General features: G+C 39.0%; 2 protein-coding genes across 8 annotated transcripts in view; one reads left to right on the top strand and one right to left on the bottom strand.

The window, feature by feature from the left end:
• LOC149244349 (putative CoA ligase CCL8) overlaps positions 1-23,022 on the bottom strand; it is a 452,203-nt gene that overhangs the window by 234,093 nt on the left and 195,088 nt on the right. The window lies entirely within an intron of this gene.
• LOC149244350 (uncharacterized) lies at positions 4,720-8,507 on the top strand. Its single transcript, XM_089374821.1, has 3 exons — positions 4,720-6,739; positions 6,840-6,981; positions 7,117-8,507. The coding sequence occupies exons 1-3, from the start codon at positions 5,017-5,019 to the stop codon at positions 7,577-7,579; spliced, it is 2,328 nt and encodes a 775-aa protein (XP_089230947.1). The 5' UTR covers positions 4,720-5,016; the 3' UTR covers positions 7,580-8,507.

The raw sequence follows: 23,022 nt of genomic DNA, 5'->3' as shown, positions 1-23,022 counted from the left end.
GCATGAGAGATTTTCTGAAGTTCTTCACAGTGAAAACCTGAAATTTTTATTCTTTAAAATATTTCTGTTCTTATTGCTGAATCTGGCTATTAAGGGGCCAAAATCTGTAAATTAATCATCTGTTTTGGGGTTTCAAGTTTTGCTTTATATACAGGTTTAATTAGGGTTTTCAGTTTTGGTTTTAGGCATATATCATTCCTTGGGTGATCTTGTCCATTGCAGGTACAGGATTATCTTTTCGGTAGCAAGGGTTTTGCAGACACTGCAAAGCATACATTTAATCCTGGGCGAAAATTTTGGGGCGATCCATTTATATATCGGTGCATTGGCTGAGCAATTCCTGTCAACAGAGGAAGGTTCTCTCTGCGTATGCACGAGGAATCATTCCCATCTGTCATCAAACGAGGCTGTTGAATGCGTTAAGGGAAAAGCACTTAGCGTCGGCATAATTTCAGATGCATATTGCATAAAAAGAAAAAAGAAAGAAGGAGACAGCAAAAGCGCTCAGATTTCGCTCAGATTTCTCCATCGAAAACTGTCTGGCCCTGCATCTATCCAAGCAGAAAATCTAAAGAGTGTTGAACCCGCGTCCTTTTGCACAGTACATAACTCACATTACTTGCGGGAAATAATCGGAAAAAGCTCACGTCGTCAGTTGGCAACTAATCCATCCACACGCAGAGCAAGTTTTTTTTTAAACACGCTTGAGGTAAGAAAGCCAGTTTCAAACCGATCCAAGCGCGTTACTGACAAATCAGAATTCCTCAGCGTGAATAAATTCCAGATTGATGGTGCGTTCGGAGTCAGAGAATCAAACCGACTTCAAGAAATGTCGACAGGTTGGTCAAGCGATTCGGTGAGATTGAAACAAAACGGTGAAAGACCATATTACTGTCATGATCAAACCGCAAGTTATCGCCTTATTCTCCGTCGGCTCAGGCAAAACCCTGCTGCGCCATCACCTGTGAAATTTCTCTCGGCCCGTGAGGTAGCACGCTTTCCTTTTAGAGTTTACGTGTAGGTAATTTCTCACTATTTTGGTTTTACGCTTTAGTTAGGGTATAATTCTCCTTTTTATATTCAATCGTTTTCAAATTATATGTGCCTTCATTTATTTTATCAGAAAACAAAAAATCGTAACATGTTTTGTAAGATTTGAAATTTAGGCTTAGTTTTATTATTAGGTTTTGACATTACGTTTTAAATAGATTTTGATGTTTTAGATTTAGCATAGTTTTAGTTAGATTTCAATTTTGTTTTGTTTTAATTAGTTTTGTTTCATAAATCTTTGATTTTGTTTTATAAGATATATATATATAAGTTTAAAAAAATAAAAATAAAAAATTTCTTGGGAAATATTTTTGCCAGTTTTAGTCTTGGCTCGGGAAATACCTATGCTTCATCTTTTATGCTGAGGTTGAAAATTTTCAAATCTGGATACGAATATGATATCTGGTTAATGATTCATGATTTTGCGTGGCTTTGATCAAAATTTCCTTAATTACTGGATATCGTTATTGAGCTTTGCCCATTTTAAGAGCGTTGTTGTTTCAATTGATATCTTGCGTCGTTCTAGCTTTCATGATAAATGCTTGCTCTACATGGTTATTGTTGCAGCATCTGACAATTAAGCGATTAAATATTTACTCCATAAGGCACTGGTCTTTTAAATTTCTAAATCCATTTAGTGCTTATCATATCGTGTCCCGTGTCTCCCAACCAACTGGTCGACAGTTGGCCTTCGTCATTTCATAGGGTCTACCCCCCTTAGCCGCGGGAGACAGGCTTAAACGGAGGGATCGGGGATCAGAGTGACAGCCCCCGGTCTGAGCGTTGTCGTGTCAATCTGCGCGACAACAAGGCCCAAGAGATTCTTAACACCAATATGATTTATGATTCAAGCGCTTTAGTGAGTGAGCTTATTAGGTGTGAAATGCTCTATAGGGGCAAGTGGATTATTGCTAGAGAGCAAGTCACATTGCAGGTCACATTAGTCTGCGATCCCCTAATATCACCTTGCAAGTCTGTGATCCCCTAATGGGAGCTTTAGTTGAGGTGACAATGGGTTATTGCTCCATTGTTGCCCTTGACCTAGTAGTTGCTCTATACGATCCCCTCCTAGGACCCCTACTAGTTTGAGCGCTAGCAAGACCTTTTGAAGGTTTCTCATCTTTGTAGCAAGTTAATAAAAGATCTAATTTTCTTGCAAGAATATGTGGGTGGATTGACTTGCATTTTAGTTTTCATACTCATTTCATTTGCATGCTAAATTGGAAACTAACACAACCTCATCATCACATTTTGTTTACCGAGTTAAGTTTGCTACAATTTCGTTTGAGCTTTGCATCCTCTATCTCATTGTTGCTTTGAGCTACAAGTTTGTTGGAAATACTAGGGGGGGGGGGGGGGGGGGTGAATCAATATTTCTTTTCAATTGTTATTTTTCCCAGTTAAAACATTTATATTTAAAACACAAGATGAACAACAAGAATAAATGCTCTTATTAGTATAATCTTTACAATAAAACAGATACAATGTATATAAGGTTCCAATCTGTTGCCAAGCACTAACTTGGACTTTTTGTGAGGCTCTAACCTCCAGGGCACCAACCCTATCTTGTCAAGGCATCAACCTTGGATTTAGGAGCACCAACTCCAAGGACACCAATCCTTCCAACTCTGAGGCACCAACCCTATTTTGTCAAGGCACCAACCTTGGATTTAGGAGCACCAACTCCAAGGACACCAATCCTTCCAATTCTGAGGCACCAACCCCAAGGGCTCCGACCCTATCTTGTCAAGGCATGTTTGATAGTAATTCTCTGCTCCCAAAATCTTCTTTACTGAATTCTGTCAATTTACAGCTTCACTGTAGTCTCCATGCTACAGCATCAATGGCAACCTGTCTTCATATGAAAGAGTCTTCACAACTCTTCATACTATCCACACAGAGTCTGCAAAATTTATCTCATGATGATATCAAATAGCCATCATGATCTCCAATAATTTATCCACACAACTTTAGTCTGTCTACAATGAACTGCACTAAGCTCTGCACAAAAGCCAACTCTCTGTTTCAAGCAGTGTTGATAATATCGCCGATATTTCGGCGAAAATCGTAAATATCGCGAGATTTTCACTAAAACGAAATTTCGGCTGTAATTTCGCGCAATTTTTTCTCGTTTTGAATTTATCGCGATATATACGAAATTTCGGCGCTTTTTTTGCAAATATCGCGCGACGACCATAAAAATCGCCGGCAGCCTTTATAAATTGGGGTTTGGCCCTAAATGAGCCAATTGTTTCGAACTTTCGTGAGAGCTGGAGCCTGGAGACGCTACGAAGTTCGAACGGTGGCTGCGGAGGGTTCCGGTTTAGTAGTTTACAACTTTCCAGGTATGCGTAATACGTATTCCCCAACCGTTAATACTTTGGCTGCGGAGGGTTGGACCCATTGAGCGTTCAGCCATATAATATGCATCCCCCAAGTAAACCCTTTTTTCATGTATCATATTGGTTTCAAATTTAGCGACGAAATTCTTCTATGTGTTACCTTGTAATTACTCGTTTAAATACCAATGATATGATGTGTTGAGGATTCAATCATGATAGATATGTAACCTAAGTGTCACACCTAAGCCCTTGTTCAATTTGTGGCGAAGTTCTAAAGCGACTTTTGGTTCAGGTTAAAATGCCACGTAGTTCAATCTGCCAGGATGTGTCATGATTAAAAGAAATGCCGCAAATATTTGGTGTTTAGGCTTGCTTCGTTGGTTCTAGGAAGCCACGGATAGATATAAATTAGACCCTTTACGCTCAGATGTTGCTCAGAACAGTTTCGCTAGATTTCATCTAAAGTTTACCACAGAAGGGTAATAGATTATAGGACTGCTGACAAAAGGACACTTTAGGATAACCACAGGCATTCAATCAATTGCCACGAGCCTCTTATGTCTGTTCCTTAATCTAAAGAGGCGTTCCTCTTCAATTGCTTGTTTGAGGGCAAAAGATCAAGGCATTAACATGCTGCTTATGTAAGGTCAGCTCTACTGTTAACAAATGTATATATACTTTCCTTCTTCCCTGCTCACAGAATTGTGCTAAACTTGCTGGCTCTAGAATGAGAACATCTATATTGATTTAAGATTAAATATATGATGCATTTTCAAAATTAAAATGGTTGCCCCAATGTATCTCCATGTGGATCATCCTTGCATCGTCACCAAAGAAGAATGACAGATGCAGAATACACATTGATTGCAGAGCACTGGATAAGATCATGACTAAGAATGATCTACGTGGTCAATCAACTTTGAGGAGAGATAAGTTCATTAATGTCCAACAAATGAGCAGAAAAGTAGGTCAATAGGAGTCAGGACTGCTGAGTACATGTGTCAATAGATAGTGGCAGCACAGAGGACAGCTCCTAAATAAAGAAAGATGCAGAAAGTAAGTAAAACAAAGTGACATACTACTCTAAACTCAACTTGAAGTAGTATTTTACAGGACAACTTTCAAGCTAAGACAAATATTCAAGAAATGGGGAACAGAGATTAAACACTTATCTTTTAACAAATGATGGTCCAACTTTCTTCTACGTTGTACTGGAGTAGATATTGTCTCCCTCTTGTGTTATATAGTAATTATTAATATACTGCCATGTCATTGATTTATAGAGTATAGAATTCTGTATATGACTATAACTTTACACTGCCTGTAGCAGCCAAATCGCAGTCCTCTAACGCTGTTATTGAATACATTTATATTTTATGATTTTAATGTCTTTTGACTCTTTTCTACATAGCTTGACTAGGGTCCTTTGTGTGAAGATTGCAGATTGTAGAACTTTGTTAAAGTTTAGTCCATTTGTCTTTGAAGAATGAGGATTTGATATTGAGACCTGCACCCATGGAATTTCGTAAATTCGTATTACTTATTAAGTTATTAAGTTACTAATTCCAAATTTTTTTTGGTGCTGTAGGTTTCCTTTTGAGTTAGCCCACTACAAAATACAAATATGCCAAAAAACTTGGACCCATTTTGGGAGTATGGGATCCCTGATGGTGGGACAAATCGTGCATATCTTTCATGCAAATTGTGTGGGGACAAGATGACAGGTGGGGTTACACGACTGAAATACCATCTTGCTAGACTCCCTGGACATGATGTTGGCATTTGTAGAGTTTCTAGTCCGGAGCTTATACGAAAAGCTCTTGAGGCAATTGAAGAAAAGGACAGAAAGAAGGAAGAGGCGGAAAGAAACAAAGCTGAACGTGCAGGTAGATCTTTTGGGATATCTTCTCCTGATTTTGATGTTCAGGGTAGTGGCCCTACTGGCGCTAGTGGGAGGGGCTCCACAACTGGCACACCATCACATGCTAGTGTGAATGTGAGGTCATCATTTTTTGTTCCACGAACAGGAGCTGGAGCACAACCTGGCATAAAATCGCTTGTCAAAAAAAAGGAGAAGGAAGAAGCAGATAGAGTCATGGGGAGGTGTATTTATTGGAGCGACTTACCTCTCAGCATCACAAAAACCAATCCATTTTGGCAACCAATGTGTGATGCTATTGCTGTTGTGGGCCCAGGGTACAAAAGTGCCACATATGAGGAGTTGCGGGGGCCAATTCTTCAAGCAGAAAAAGAGGACATCAACTCTAGATTGGCGGAGTTGAAACAGACATGGGAAGTCACTAGATGCACAGTGATGTCTGATGGTTGGACAGATAGGAAGGGTAGGACCCTTCTAAATTTCTTGGTACATTGTCCTAAAGGTACCATGTTTATTAAATCGTTGGATGCATCAGAACATATCAAAGATGCAGCAACGATATGTGAGTTGTTAGATGGGTTCATTCAGGAGATTGGTGTGCAGAATGTGGTGCAAGTCGTAACAGACAATGCAGCTAATTATGTGTCTGCCGGCAGAATGCTTATGGAGAGGCATCCCACATTGTTCTGGACTCCATGTGCAGCGCATTGTCTTGATTTGTTGCTTGAGGATATGGGGAAACTCTCCTTCATCAAGGAGGCAGTTGATATGGCTAGGAGCATCCCCAAGTTTATTTATAACCATGCTATTGTTCTTAGCCTTATGAGGAGGTTCACAGGAAACAAGGAGTTGCGGCGTCCTGCCATCACACGTTTTGCCACAACCTTTATTACTCTTCAGTCTTTGCTTCGATGTCAGTACGAGTTGAAGCAAATGTTTGTGTCTAATGATTGGCGTGGTTGTAGATACAGCAGGAGACCTGATGGGAAAGCCATTGAAAAAATGGTGTACTCTGAGACATTTTGGCGTGGAGTAGAAGAAGCATGTGCAGTTAGCGAACCTATAGTAAAGGTTCTTAGATTGGTGGATGGAGAGAAGCCTGCAATGCCTTATTTGTATGAGGGCATGGATAGGGCCAAGGAGGCCATTCGTTCCTATTATGCAGACAAGGGTTCTGCTGGCCTTAATAGGCAGATGATGTTATGGGATGTGATCGATAGTCGGTGGACAGGGATGCTTCATCGACCCATTCATGCAGCAGCACTCTTCCTCAACCCTGCATTTGCATACAAATGCAATTTTCGTTTTGATGGCGAGGTGATTGAAGGGCTCCATTCCTGTATTGAGAGGATGGTACCTGATTCTGAGCTTCGTCGCAAAATCAGCCGCGAGATACATAATTATCAGGATTGTGTTGGCCTATTTGGCTTTGATGATGCCATTAAGGAAAGGGCCCTCTTCATGCCACGTAAGTGACAAGTCATCACTCATTAGAAATTATAAATTTGAATTTAATTATGTTTTAACTTTTAAGTTTTTGAATTTTTTATTTCATTATTTTGTTGTAGATCTTTGGTGGCGAAGCTATGGTGCAAGGGTACCAAATTTGCAAAATTTGGCTATGCGAATCTTGAGTCAAACATGTAGCTCTTCAGGGTGTGAGCGCAATTGGAGTGTATTTGAGAAAATACACGCCAAAAAGCGCAACAGGTATAACTTTGAACTCAAGCCTTCAGTTGAGCAATTACACTTATTGTAATTTTTAATTTTTAATTTATGACCTTCAAGTGTCAAGACTCAAGAGTCAAGAGTCAAGACTCATTACTTTTTTTGACACTCTTACAGGTTGGAGTTCGCACGCCTCAACGATTTGGTGTATGTGCATTACAACATCCGACTTCGAGTGAGGCAAATAGAATCACCAGTGGATCCAGATGCCATTTCCTTAGACAATATTGATGTATTGTCTCCGTGGAGGGTGGAGTCTCAGGAGCCCATATTGGAGGAGTCACCTTCATGGTTGGAGGAGCCAGTGGCAGATGATCCATTAGAGCAGGGGCAGCAAGAGGAGGACTCGGAGTCAGAGGAGCAGCAGCACTTAGAGGAGGAGCAGGAGGAGCTGGAGGAGGACACTGCGGGAGCATCAGCATCAACACCATCTGCTATAGATATAGGAGAGCATAGCTCCATGCCTATCACTCATTATTTGACATTAGGTGCAGAGGCAGTGTCAGGGCCTTCTACTACTAGGGGCAGGCCTGACAAACAGCCCATCATGTTTTCCCGTAAAAGGGGGAGAGGGCAGTAGATAGATAGCTGCTAGTTTTATTTGTTATGCTACATGTAACTCATGATGATGAGATACTTTTATTATTATATGTGATGTTATTTTGTATTGGTTCTCCACATTTGAGTCCTTGAATGGACAATTATCAGGGATTAGCACGATTTGGTATCGCCTTTGATATATCATTTCTATTTGACATCATATATATCAGTGTTTTCTTCATATTTATGTGCCAATGTGTTTATTTCATGTTGTTATTGCTTTATATGTTTAAAAATCTGAAAAAAATGAATATAGTATGCATTTTTTATGCTTGCTTTTGTTGTTTAAATTCTGAACATGAAGATGTTGCTTTAAAAATTAAAATAGTTTCTTGAGTGTTTGCTGGGCACTGTATAGTTATACTCATTTAATGCCAATTTTTTGTTTTTTTTGTGCCCTAGGTTTGAATTAGTTCACTACAAATGTCAAATATGCCAAAAGCTTTGGACCCATTTTGGGAGTATGGGGAGGCTGTTGGTGGGGCAAATCAGGCACTTATATCATGCAACTTGTGTGGGACCAAGATGTCAGGAGGGATTACACGATTGAAATACCATCTGGCTAAACTCTCTGCATATGATGCAGATGTCATGCCTTGTATGGTTTCTAGTGCAGAGGTTATACAAAAAGCTCGTGAAGCAATTGCTGAACAAGACAGAAAGAAAGCTGCTAGGGAGAGGCCAATGGTCTCAGATAGATAGCTGCTAGTTTTATTTGTTTTGCAACTTTTGCTACATATAAGTTTATAACTCATGATGATGAAATACTTTTAAAGTTTTATATATGTGATGTTGTTTTGTTTGAGTCCTTGATTGGACAATTATCACTATCAGGGATCAGCAGGATGTGTGATGTTATTTTAATTTTTGTTTGAGTCCTTGATTGGACAATTATCAATTTATCACTATCAAGGATCAGCAGGATTTGGTATCGCCTTTGAAGTTTGATGTATCATTGCTATTTGATATCATATATATCAGTGTTTTCTTCATATTTATGTGCCAATGTGTTTAGTTCATGTTGTTATTGCTTTATATGTTTAGAAATCTGAAAAAAAATGAATATATTATGCATTTTTTATGCTTGCCGATATTTGCCGATATTTTGCCGATATTTTCGCCGATATTTCCGATAAGATATTTTCCAGACCCTCGCCGATATTTTCCCGATACCGATATTATCAACACTGGTTTCAAGCCTTCGTTCTAACTGTCACGGTAAATGCTTCAGGCGTGACTGCTTCTCACTGTTCTCTTACTTCCCAGAAACAAAATCACATATGTTTTAATGCTAGTGCTAGGTACTGCTCCCTTCAAACGATGTCAGATAAAAACTTTATTAATTCCATCACAGAATTGTTCTTCAAATTGCTTTATGTACCTGATTAATTCATCACTGGTCTGAGCCTTTCAAAGGTTAGCCCGATCAACAGAGTTGCTCATCCGTCGGCTTCCTCCTGTCCTACTAGACCTTTGGCTTCCTCCTATCCTGTTGGACCTACCGCTTCTTCCTTTCTTCCAGTTCGCCGACCTTTTAAACCTTGCTTGTTCTCTGTTATAGAAGCCTGATATGCCTAACCTTTGGCTTCCTCATTGCTCGCTTGATCTTCGGCTTCCTTTGCGCTCGCTCGACCTTTTGGCTTCCTTCTTCGGTCTCTTGCTCTTCAGCTTCCTTTGCGCTCACTCGACCGTCTTCGCTCGCTTGATCTTCGACTTCTCGATCTCCAACTTCCTCTGTCTCTTCGAGTTCACCAATACTAACAAGACACATTCATTCGTAGGAGAGGCCGAATTACAAAAATGTTGCATATTAAAACTATATCAAAGAAGGCCCTTTTCAATGTTTATACAATAGACTCAATATTTACGGAGGATTTCATAGGAGAGGCAATTCCAACAGGGAGGTCCCACATGCCACATCACTACCTCAATTCACAATCGCAACTTTCGGAAACTCCTGCAATCGCAACCCTTTGGCTTCACGATATAACATTGCTGATGCCCCTATTTCCAATGGATGCGATATTCCACTAAGCTTCTTTTGATAACTCAATCGGGTCTGTTGACCCTGCCGCCTACACCTACCTACAGGTCAGTGAGAAAAGCCTTCAACCCCACAAGGTGTGGTTGGTGGCAGGGAACTCAGAGAAGGGGCTGTCACACTAATCCCAACTCTCTCCGTTTGAGCTATCTCCTAGGTTAGCTAAGGGGGGTGGTCCCTAATGGAAAGTTAAGTTAAAAACAAGGATGTGAGTTTCTAGGAGAATTGTTAGAACTAAATAGATTATTTATTTAAGATTTATAAGCAAGCCTGATATGAGCAATAACCATAAACACATAAGATAAGCATGAGATACATAAACAACCAGTGCCTTCAAAGTATTGCTCTTTAAGAAATGAAATTTTTTATTTTATTTTTGTTTAGAATAAAGTCAAACGCTTTCAAATGAAAGCCCAAATAACCTTGGACCTGGGTTTCCCAACGGAAAAGGGTTACTTAGCTTATGCTTTAGCTTTCTTCTTTAAATTTGAATTTGCCTCCAGGAACGCTTGTAGGAAAGCAAGCAAAAGAGTTAGCCTGCAAAAAAAAAAACAATTACGGCCTCAAATGCTAGATAAAACCAATATACACACAAATGAAAGAAGAAAATATGGGATAATTTTTCAAGATAGAAAACAAGCAAAGGGCTCAGGAAACCCCCTCTTAAATAAATCTTTTGATGTCTTGTGAGATTGTTGGCTTGAACAACTTGTGGGACCTTTGATATCCTTGGAGGTGACTATTCCAACCGAAGAAGTCCTCACACTCCAATAAAGTTGGCAACCTATACTTTGAACACAAAAATGCCTGCAAACCAATTGTTAGCGCAAAAGGGACTTGGCATATAGAGACCAAGTTGAGCTTGTCATTCAACCGAAAATGACAAGCTACAACAAGAGCACAAAATATACCAAGCCCAAAGGAGATTTGAGATAGCTGCAAATCTCTCCTCCCTAGACAATAATGCCTTCAGGCAAATGCACAAAAAAAAACAACTAGATAGCAATGTATAATCGAATGAATAATAACATCAAATGACACAGGTATACCTCATCAACCAAAAGATGCACCACAAGAGAAGCTAGTAACCCCAAAGACTTTTATTTATTTATATAGAAGTTGAGTACAAAATCCAGCAGAGTCTCCGCAAGCCCAACAGCTCATTCTATCCCTCACAAATGAGAGCTCAAGACTCATATAAATAAGAAAATGGGAGATGATCCCAAGGAAAATTCGAATGACAAATGGAGATGGATTGACAATCCCAATGCTGAAAATCAAATTACAAGTGGCAAGCTGACTGGCTGTAGGCAGAATACTTGATTCCTTGGTTGTCCATCGAATATCCTCAAATCTGCTGTGTGTTTGGCTGCCTCTAAACTGCTGTTGACACCTCAAACAGCCAAGCCAACCAACTGCTGTGTAAGCTGTTATGAAATCTGCGTATTGGCTGATTTGCGTGGAGCTGGACTGAACTGCGTATCATCCTTTTTGGCTGCCAATAACATATCCCTGCGCTGATCCAATTGGCTGATATGTATGTGAGTGGGAGACAAGTGAGAGTAAGTGGGGGACAAGAGCTGTCCCATGTGGCAGTTCTGTCCCCACTCAAACTTTTCCAAATCCGTGACTTTAAAATATGCATAAACTGCTGCGTATAAAATACATTGCTCCATGAGTTTTAGTGGGGGACAAGTGGGAGACAAAGTCTGTCCCATGTGGCAGTTTTGTCCCCATTCAAACTTTAATTTGCACCAACATATTGAAATAAATAAAATTATTTGAACTTTAGCCATATTTAATATTTCAACGTTGCCTCTTTAACTTAACGTTGGACCATTTGACTTGCCACTTGGAACTTTGACTGATTTTCCTCCATGTGGTGGGACCCACATTACTACTGCATCACCCTTGATATTTCCTTTAACTTTCCATGTCAAAATTTGATTTATTTTGACTATGGAAAATTTCTAAATTTTTCCAATTATTCAATTTTTTGATTTTTTTTCCTCATTTTTGCCACTGCCATTTGAAAAATCGGCTTTTGAGGGGCTCTAAGTCATTTTTTGACCCCGAAAGTGGGTCTTAGGATAATGCTGGGCCTCTGAGGATGAATTTCGAGTAGTCATACACCCCAGACATTTCCTAAGGCCACTTATTTAGAACATTACATAGAAAATAATTAAAAAATCCCGTTTTGCGGGAAATTTTTAATTATTAAAAAATCCTACCTAGACCTAGCCAAATTCCACGAAACATTTTGTGTGATCTAGTATGGTAATATACATCGACTCTAGACACCAAGATGTGTCAGGGGCTCAATCTTCAAACCGTCACCCCGGCTTTGGGGTAAAACATGAGTGAAAAAATCCAGAAAATTATCCGCCTCTGAAAAAGAAGGGATAATTAACCGGATAAAAAAAACACTCCAAGGTGTACTCGTTCGCTGATCGAGTCCCAACATCCTAGGCCTGTTACAAATTCAAAACTCATCATAACTAGTATCACTTATTACAATTCCCCGTAGGGTGTGGAATCTGGGTACAAGAAAGATGATGAGAAGATAGAAGTAGAGTTAAAAAACTCTGTTGACTGATGATATCTGATGGTACAAATGTCCTCTGGATCATCCTTGGGCATGGAGTCTTCACATAATCATCAGGTGCCACTCCAGTGGTCAACATTTGGCTCCATATGGGGATGCATGCTAGATATGAAGTGATAGTGTGCAAGAACCTGGAATCTGCATCCACTGACAAAAGACATATATCAGCAGTATCCATTCAAAATATCATCAAATGAAATAAAGTATAGAAACGAAGAAATGGAAATTTATTCTAAAAGCATAAATGACAATTTATTCATGAAATAAAACTACTTAAACAAAAATGACACAAGATAAGGTTAGAAATATGATACAAAAGATGCCCCATGGCATCAGATAATTTCTTTGTAGAACAATTTGAGCAGTTGGCCGTTCACAGGTAACTCAAGTGGTTCTCCATCCAAAGTGCTCAAATGGTAGGAATTTTGTCCAGCTGCTTCCCTGATAATGTATGGTCCAAGCCACAAACTGTCAAACTTACCATGATTTCCTGGCTTTTCATTCCTGCGATCCCATAGCAAAACCATATCATTGTTAGAAAACATTCTATTTCTAGATGATTTGTCAAAATTTCTTTTTACTTTCGATTGATTTTTACAACAATGCTCAAATGCTCTTCTTCTGGTTTCATCCAATTCTACAATTTGGTCAATCCTGCATTGCACAAAATCTTTATCAGATGGAAAACTTTGTAGCAATTGGTAAGCTGGTAACCTCAAATGCACAGAAAGGGTAACATCCAAGCCATAAACTAACTCAAAGGGACTCTTCCCAGTAGAACTCTTCTTTGTAATCCTATCAGCCCACAAAGCGTATTTAATTTTACTATCCCATGCCCGTTTGTTATCCCCTACTATCTTCTTGATTATGGTTATCAAATTCTTATTACTAGACTCTGCTAAGCCATTACCTTGAGGATAGTAGTTTGATGAATGGGATAAAACAATGCCATACTTAAAGCAAAATGATGAGAATTCAGCAGAGCTAAAAGCCTTGGCATTGTCGGTGGTTATTTTGGCAGGGACACCAAAACGAGTGATAATCTTATCTTCAAGAAAATCTATCACTACTTTTTCGGTGGCGTGTTTTGTAGGGATGGCCTCTACCCATTTTGTAAAATAATCAGTGGCAGTTATAATCCATGAGTAGCCATTACTCGAATTTTCATTAAATTTCCCTATAAAATCCAGCCCCCAATGTTGAAAGGGAGCCTCCACGACCACAGGCTGAAGAGGCAAAGTGGCTAACTTCTGCTTCCCAGTGAATAGTTGACAAGCTTGGCAACCTCTAACATACTTGTGCACATCAGAAAAAATAGATGGCCAAAAATAACCAGCCCTCAAGATTTTGTGGGTAGTAGTCTTAGCAGCATAATGCCCTCCACAAAATCCTGAATGAAACTCAGATAGAAGCTTTTTGGCTTCAACTTCATCAACACACCTAAGTATTACCCCCTCCGGATTTCTCCAACCCAGACCATCCTTCATAATGCAATATTTAGTTGCTCTAAGCCTTAATGCTCTTCTCTTATGGCTAACTAAATGGTTAGGACATGATAAATTTTGCAAATAATAAATAATGTCTTTATACCATTCAAGTTGACCCAATATTTGAAGTTTTGATGAAGTTAATTCCAAATCATTTTGACAAATCATTCCTATCGCTTTCTCATTTCCTTCAGTCAAGATTTTGGCCAATCCCTGGCCTTTCACAAGCTTGGTAGGTCTAATATCCAAATCGTACTCCTGAATCTTCGAGACCCACCTAGCTCGAGTTCCTAAGCAATCAGCTTGGACTAAAATATCCTTTACAGCGGAGTGGGGAACAAATGCAATTATCCTAGAATACCCTACATAAACTCTGAACTGTTTAAGAGACTTGACTAAAGCATAAGCTTGTTTCTCCATGGTGCTATACTTCAACTCAGACCCTTGGAGGGACCTACTCATAAAAGCGATAGGCTGCTCATGCCCTTCATTATTCTTTTGAAGCAACACCCCAGCAATAGTATCTTCAGATGCAAAAGAGAAAATCAAAAACTCCTTTGAATAATCAGGACTTATTAGAACAGGTGCTTTGACAATAGAATCCTTTATTTCCCGAAAACCTTTTCTACCCTCATTTCCCCAAACAAACTTAACATCTTTCTTTAAGAGGGTTTGGATGGGTTTGACAATCTCAGCATAATTTGGAATGAACCTTCTAAGAAAATTAATCTTTCCTAAGAAGGATTGAAGAGTTTTAATATTATGAGGCAAAGGAATCTTTTGAATAGCCTCAACTCTTTCAGGGTCAATCTTGATCCCATCCTTTGAAATGATGTGACCAAGCAACTTCCCTTCAGTCACTCCAAAAATAGATTTAGCAGGATTTAAGGATATTCCATACTCTCTACACCTATCAAAAATTTGCCTTAGGTGGCTTATATGGGAAATTCCATTTTTAGAAAATACAGTTAAATCATCTTGATAGATCTCAAGAAATTTCCCAATTAAACCCTTAAAAGCATAGTCCATAGCCCTTTGAAAAGTTGCTCCAGCGTTCGTTAATCCAAAAGGCATCCTTAAATATTCAAAAGTACCCCATGGTGTGGTGAATGTTGTCTTATGCCTATCCTCCTTTTTCACCAAGACTTGGTTGTATCCTGAAAATCCATCTAACAAAGACATCATTCCAGATCCTGTTACCCTTTGCAATAATGTTTCCATATTAGGTAAAGGGTAATTATCTTTTTTACATGCTAAATTAAGATTTCGAAAGTCTACACATAGCCTGATTGATCCATTCTTCTTCCTCACAATAACCAAATTTGAACACCATGTGGAATGCCTAGTGTGAGCAATAATACCAGCCTGAAGCATCTTTTGCAATTCCTTTTGCACCAAGGGGGCTAACTTAGGATTGATTTGCCTAAGTTTCTGCCTAAAGGGTTTGGCATTTTCATCCTTAAGAGGGATAGTATGTTCCATAACATCTTCCCTATAACCTTTCAACTCATCATATGAAAAAGCCAAAACATCTCTATATTCATGAAGTAAATTTATCAAATTCTTCCTTTCTTGCTCATTGGTACCCTTGCCTATTTTAATAACCTTTGGGTCATGAGGGGTACCAATATTCACTTCAATGAATTCCCCTGGGTCAATTTTCTTATCATCTTTTCTCTTTGATGCATCATGTCTGTCAAACACTTGCTCCAAGGCTACACGTTCCCTAGGAGTAGGATTTGTCACCACATTACACTCCTCATAATCACATCCTTCCTCTTTGTAGCCAGCCTTAAATTCAGAAAATTCCTCCATGTTATTTAAAAAACGAACCACCTGGCTTTCATCATTAAAGATTTGCCATTGCTCTAGATTGTCAGGAACTGATGGCCTAAAGATAATTTCCATCTTAATTTTATCATCCACCAAGTTCTCTCCAAGCTGTAATGTAGATGCAGCAACAGCCAGCTCATCAGCTTGTTTATTTCTTTCCCTAGGAATTGCTTGAAGGTCTAATGCATCAAAATATTCCATATTATCCCAAACAGCATTTCGATACTTCTTTAATCTATCATTCTTGCATGCAAATTGATTCTTAGTTTGAAGAATGACTAGATCAGAATCCCCCTTGATACTAAGCAACTTTATCCTCAAGTCTTTTGCCAACTCAAGACCCAACAATAGAGCCTCATACTCTGCTACATTGTTGGTCGCATCGAATTCCAATCTATAGGCAAACTTGAATATGTGACCAAGAGGGGAGGTAAGGACAATTCCAGCACCCTTACCATACCTAGAATGGGCACCATCAAAATTCATGTGCCAAACTCCATCTTTTTTACAATCAACCTCCTCCTCCAAAGGAGGAAAAGAATTAGCCAGAATAGCATAGTTTCCCAAGTTATCAGATTCATACACAATTTCATTATGAGGCTCCCTGGGATTTTCTATATGAAACTTTCTCTCCAATTCCCTATCCAGTCTAACCATGATGCCCTCACTGTTAGGGATGGTAGCATAACTTAAATCCATTTGCAAACTACCCCCAATATCAGCTCCCCACTTTCTAGACAATAACATCCCCCAAGCATCAGGCACATCAATCACCACAATATCCATGGTGATCATAATGTCAGGATGTACAGCTAAGTGGACTTGAAGATCTTTTATCAAACCACACACTTTAATGATCTTTGAATCCATTGCACAAATGTTGTGGTAGGGTCTAGAAATCCTCAAATTTAACTGATTCATGACTTTCTTAGTCATGACACAAGATGATGCCCCAGAGTCAAACATACAATTGTGTAAAAGCATTCCATTGACCAACATAGTTATGAAAAAGGGTTGGTGGTCTCTGTTATCTCTACACATATCACTACTTTGCAGAGTGATAGGGGCATCCTCATATCTATCCTTAGAAAAATTAGACATTTCTTTTCCATTGGGAGCATCAATGGCTTTCAACAATTTATATCTTTGGGAGGGAATCTTCATGATTTCAGTGACAGGAACTAAAATCTTAGCATTATTAATCCATCCTCCCAAGTCAATATTCAACTTCGATGTGGGTGGAGTGAAAGTTTTACTATGATTTCTTTCTTTATTCTTGGCTATCTCTAAAATTTGAGTTGATGAAGGCTTCTCTCCATATATTTCAGTGATCCTATCCAAATCTTCAAAATTATTCCTATAGGAGGATGGAGTCTTTTTATTTACCTTCTGACTACTCTCCATAACTCCCATCCAATTTTCTAAGGACAAATGATGCTCTTTTCCAACTACATTGATTTGTTCACTTGTTCCCATCATATCTCCTTCTAGGATCCTTCTTGCATAAGGACAAGTGAGTTCATCATGTATGTCATCGCAAGGTCTACAATAAGGCATGGAATCATCAACTAAGTTTGTAGACTCGAGTGGATTAGGTGGCCTATGGTCATTGGGAGGTCCTCTCTTTTGCCATTTATCATTTACTCTATTTGGGAATCTCCCACCTTGATTTCTTTCCATGGCCACTAATCGATTTTGGATAGCATTCATTTGACTGGTGTGATTCGCCTCCATACTCTTGATGAGTTGGGTTAACTCCTTAATAGGATCATGCGTAGTCTCTTCTTTGGCCTTGCCTTTGGAATCGTTCAATTTCGATGGCCCTCTATTGAAACCAGGAATTTCAGATTTTCCTGATTGCTTTCTAGCCCTTTCTATCTTTAAGGCTTCAGATTGAGCTACACTCAGATTCGTAGGCTCCTTCCTCCTCAACTCATAGGCAGTGTCAACCCCAAAAGCATCTAGATATGAGCATAAAAGAAATTCATCAGGAGGTTTAACAGTAGCAGGCATGCTTTTTACTAATTCATTGAATCTCTTGTTAAACTCCTCCATGGTCTCATTCTCGTTTTTCTTCATGTTGCTAATGGCATTGATCAAATGCCTATTTTCCTTCTTCTCTCCAAACTTATTCAAAAAAGCAGTTAGAATGGCTTGTAAAGAGTTATATGAGTTAGCAGGTTGCTCAGTGAGCCAATCAAGAGCATCCTCTTCTAAAGATAAAACAAAAAGCCTCATCTTCACATCCTCATAATTAGCAGTGTTACACCATTTAAAGATACAAACATTAAAGTTTTTCACATGTGATGTAGCACTAATGGCATTGTTACCTTGAAAGGAAGGCAACTTTTCAATAGCCTTGTCAGGGATATTGTGAGGATAGCCATTTATGTTAGTAAAGTCACAAGGAGCAAAAAGATCATTCATGATGCTAGGCTCTACTTGTTCTTGAAAAAGCAAATGAATATCAGAAATAGCCTCTTGCCCAAGACTAGCAAGAGCCCTACTACGAGAAAGTCTATTCAACCTCTCTCTAAAAACCCTTTCAGGATCAGGAGAGGGGCTAACTAGACCACTTGAATTTCTCCTAGTAGAGACTCTTGCAAAATTTGGATTGAGTGGAGTCGCCACTTGAGCAAGAATCTAAATCTAAAGTTCAAAATGCTGAAACCAAAAGGTTAGTCAATTTCCCAGGTACAAGAAAGCTTGTCCCCGGCAACGGCGCCAAAGATGTTGACCCTGCCGCCTACACCTACCTACAGGTCAGTGAGAAAAGCCTTCAACCCCACAAGGTGTGGTTGGTGGCAGGGAACTCAGAGAAGGGGCTGTCACACTAATCCCAACTCTCTCCGTTTGAGCTATCTCCTAGGTTAGCTAAGGGGAGTGGTCCCTAATGGAAAGTTAAGTTAAAAACAAGGATGTGAGTTTCTAGGAGAATTGTTAGAACTAAATAGATTATTTATTTAAGATTTATAAGCAAGCCTGATATGAGCAATAACCATAAACACATAAGATAAGCATGAGATACATAAACAACCAGTGCCTTCAAAGTATTGCTCTTTAAGAAATGAAATTTTTTATTTTATTTTTGTTTAGAATGAAGTCAAACGCTTTCAAATGAAAGCCCAAATAACCTTGGACCTGGGTTTCCCAACGGAAAAGAGTTACTTAGCTTATGCTTTAGCTTTCTTCTTTAAATTTGAATTTGCCTCCAGGAACGCTTGTAGGAAAGCAAGCAAAAGAGTTAGCCTGCAAAAAAAAAAACAATTACGGCCTCAAATGCTAGATAAAACCAATATACACACAAATGAAAGAAGAAAATATGGGATAATTTTTCAAGATAGAAAACAAGCAAAGGGCTCAAGAAACCCCCTCTTAAATAAATCTTTTGATGTCTTGTGAGATTGTTGGCTTGAACAACTTGTGGGACCTTTGATATCCTTGGAGGTGACTATTCCAACCGAAGAAGTCCTCACACTCCAATAAAGTTGGCAACCTATACTTTGAACACAAAAATGCCTGCAAACCAATTGTTAGCGCAAAAGGGACTTGGCATATAGAGACCAAGTTGAGCTTGTCATTCAACCGAAAATGACAAGCTACAACAAGAGCACAAAATATACCAAGCCCAAAGGAGATTTGAGATAGCTGCAAATCTCTCCTCCCTAGACAATAATGCCTTCAGGCAAATGCACAAAAAAAAACAACTAGATAGCAATGTATAATCGAATGAATAATAACATCAAATGACACAGGTATACCTCATCAACCAAAAGATGCACCACAAGAGAAGCTAGTAACCCCAAAGACTTTTATTTATTTATATAGAAGTTGAGTACAAAATCCAGCAGAGTCTCCGCAAGCCCAACAGCTCATTCTATCCCTCACAAATGAGAGCTCAAGACTCATATAAATAAGAAAATGGGAGATGATCCCAAGGAAAATTCGAATGACAAATGGAGATGGATTGACAATCCCAATGCTGAAAATCAAATTACAAGTGGCAAGCTGACTGGCTGTAGGCAGAATACTTGATTCCTTGGCTGTCCATCGCATATCCTCAAATCTGCTGTGTGTTTGGCTGCCTCTAAACTGCTGTTGACACCTCAAACAGCCAAGCCAACCAACTGCTGTGTAAGCTGTTATGAAATCTGCGTATTGGCTGATTTGCGTGGAGCTGGACTGAACTGCGTATCATCCTTTTTGGCTGCCAATAACATATCCCTGCGCTGATCCAATTGGCTGATATGTATGTGAGTGGGAGACAAGTGAGAGTAAGTGGGGGACAAGAGCTGTCCCATGTGGCAGTTCTGTCCCCACTCAAACTTTTCCAAATCCGTGACTTTAAAATATGCATAAACTGCTGCGTATAAAATACATTGCTCCATGAGTTTTAGTGGGGGACAAGTGGGAGACAAAGTCTGTCCCATGTGGCAGTTTTGTCCCCATTCAAACTTTAATTTGCACCAACATATTGAAATAAATAAAATTATTTGAACTTTAGCCATATTTAATATTTCAACGTTGCCTCTTTAACTTAACGTTGGACCATTTGACTTGCCACTTGGAACTTTGACTGATTTTCCTCCATGTGGTGGGACCCACATTGCTACTGCATCACCCTTGATATTTCCTTTAACTTTCCATGTCAAAATTTGATTTATTTTGACTATGGAAAATTTCTAAATTTTTCCAATTATTCAATTTTTTTATTTTTTTTCCTCATTTTTGCCACTGCCATTTGAAAAATCGGCTTTTGAGGGGCTCTAAGTCATTTTTTGACCCCGAAAGTGGGTCTTAGGATAATGCTGGGCCTCTGAGGATGAATTTCGAGTAGTCATACACCCCAGACATTTCCTAAGGCCACTTATTTAGAACATTACATAGAAAATAATTAAAAAATCCCGTTTTGCGGGAAATTTTTAATTATTAAAAAATCCTACCTAGACCTAGCCAAATTCCACGAAACATTTTGTGTGATCTAGTATGGTAATATACATCGACTCTAGACACCAATATGTGTCAGGGGCTCAATCTTCAAACCGTCACCCCGGCTTTGGGGTAAAACATGAGTGAAAAAATCCAGAAAATTATCCGCCTCTGAAAAAGAAGGGATAATTAACCGGATAAAAAAAACACTCCAAGGTGTACTCGTTCGCTGATCGAGTCCCAACATCCTAGGCCTGTTACAAATTCAAAACTCATCATAACTAGTATCACTTATTACAATTCCCCGTAGGGTGTGGAATCTGGGTACAAGAAAGATGATGAGAAGATAGAAGTAGAGTTAAAAAACTCTGTTGACTGATGATATCTGATGGTACAAATGTCCTCTGGATCATCCTTGGGCATGGAGTCTTCACATAATCATCAGGTGCCACTCCAGTGGTCAACAGGGTCCACAACTTATATCGCAATCGGCAGTCCGGCGATGTCAACCCTTTTCAACTTTGCGATTTGACTGATGTGATATTTATTTAAGCCATGCTATAATGGTGTAGCGGGTCTGCATTGCTATCGCAATCGCAGTTTTTCAAGTGGCATTCCTTTGTGATACATGACTTCCAATGCGGATGCGATATACTATTAAATCATGTTATAATGGTGTAGCGGGTCCACAGTAATATCGCAATCGCAGTTATTTATGTGACATCCATTTATGAATTGCGATATGAAAATTTCAATGAGCGGATCCGATATTGCATTAGGGTTGTTACCATAACTATTCAGGTCCATGTATTATACCGCAATCGGGGATTTCAGTGTAACAGCAGCTTCAATACTTGCGACGCAATGGATGCGATATTGTATAGGGTTGTTGCCATAACATGTTTCGGGTCCACAGTACATATCATATCGAGGGTTTTGGGTAGTGTCACATAATAGAACCCGCCGATATGATTTCTGCCGATATTATATACCCGCCAATATTTCTTCTGCTCTGATAGCTCCCATGATTTATTTCTTCTGTTGTGATAGATCTGCATTGTCTTGGCTCGTTGCTCCTGTGGTTTCTCTTTATTCCTATGACTTCTGATACCGCTCCAATATCTCTTCTTTGCTCTGATATTCTCTGCTCTGATAGCTCCTATGACTTCCGATATTCTTTGCTCTGATATTCTGCGATACTCCTCTGATATGTTAACTCCTCTGACATTTCTCCGCAATACTCATGGCTTGGCTTTCCTATGGCTTCTCCTCACTCTTCCGCTTTTCCGATAGTTGTTGATCATGTGGCTTATCTTCCTGTGATCTCTGATAACTCTGTCTATGCTCCTCTGTCGATGTGTTCCTCTTTGCTTCTCGTGGTTTTCAATGAACTCTTCCTCTTACACTTGCTTCATGATGACTTTCGATAAACTTCTTCAATGAACTTTTTCGATATGCTTCTCTTGCTCCAATAGGTCTTCCTTTGGCTTCCGATAGCTCTTCTTTGATAGCTCCTTGTTGGGTCCCTATAATACTAGTGATTACCCCATTACTATTGTAGTTATACCCCTTATTTATATTGTTGTGCCCCTATTACCCCCATGTTGTTATTTCTGTGCCCCATAGAATCCCTCTATTGTTATTTTTGTGGCTTTATATTATTATTGTTAGGTCGGCTGGATTATATTGTGACTCCTTAGACTCCTATATATAGAAAGGAGGTTTTGTCATTTGAATCATCCAAGAATTGTTCATTTATGTAATGTAAAGGAGGTTGCCCCCTCGAAGAGGCTGAATTCTAAGGCGTGGATTTATCTTTTCTATCTTTTCTTGAGCTGGTTTCATAACACTCATGTTATTGACTTCCAATGTTTTTCCAATGGCTTCCCTGATGGCTTTGCTCCTTGGCTCCTTGCTCCTGTTTCTTCACGGATCTGCTCTACTTCTCCTTGGCTTCATATCATCATTTAGTATCCTAGAATATTGCCATATTGACATCAATGACAATCTAAATCAACAAAGTTAACACTTTACTTTGAGCAATTCATTCTTTACATGCAAGGACTTTACATTCCTAGCAAGCTTTGATTTGGTTTATTAATTCCTTTCCATTTAGCTTGGAAAATTGTTTCATGATCACCTGAATACAACTTTATTTTTATGCACCATTATTATATTGAGTATTGGAGCATTATATTGTCATTGTCTATTTGAAACAAATTTTATTTTCAAGCAACTTATTTGCATCATTTTAATTCACTTGCAAACAATTGAATGGAGCACATGTTGATGTAACATTTGCAAGCTAATTTCCGTTTTATTTCTCCAACTGAAGTTATGTTTGCAATTTATGTTGAGCACTATATCATTTTCTTTATTTTGAAACATTGCAAATGAATATTTCCTTGGGGAGAACTTACATGCATTCATTTAGGCATATTAGCATAACTTGCATTTCTAATTAAATTTACCTCCAAGCATAAACTTGGTTGGTAGACATCATAGGACAAAGATTTTCTTGGAAAGTT

This window comes from Pinus tabuliformis, chromosome 8, assembly GCF_031772625.1.
Source record: "Pinus tabuliformis cultivar Carrire ecotype Pingquan chromosome 8, CPIR1, whole genome shotgun sequence".
Classification (NCBI taxonomy): domain Eukaryota; kingdom Viridiplantae; phylum Streptophyta; class Pinopsida; order Pinales; family Pinaceae; genus Pinus; species Pinus tabuliformis.
Note: the sequence above shows the minus strand (reverse complement) of the source record. Positions and strands in the feature narration are given on the sequence as shown.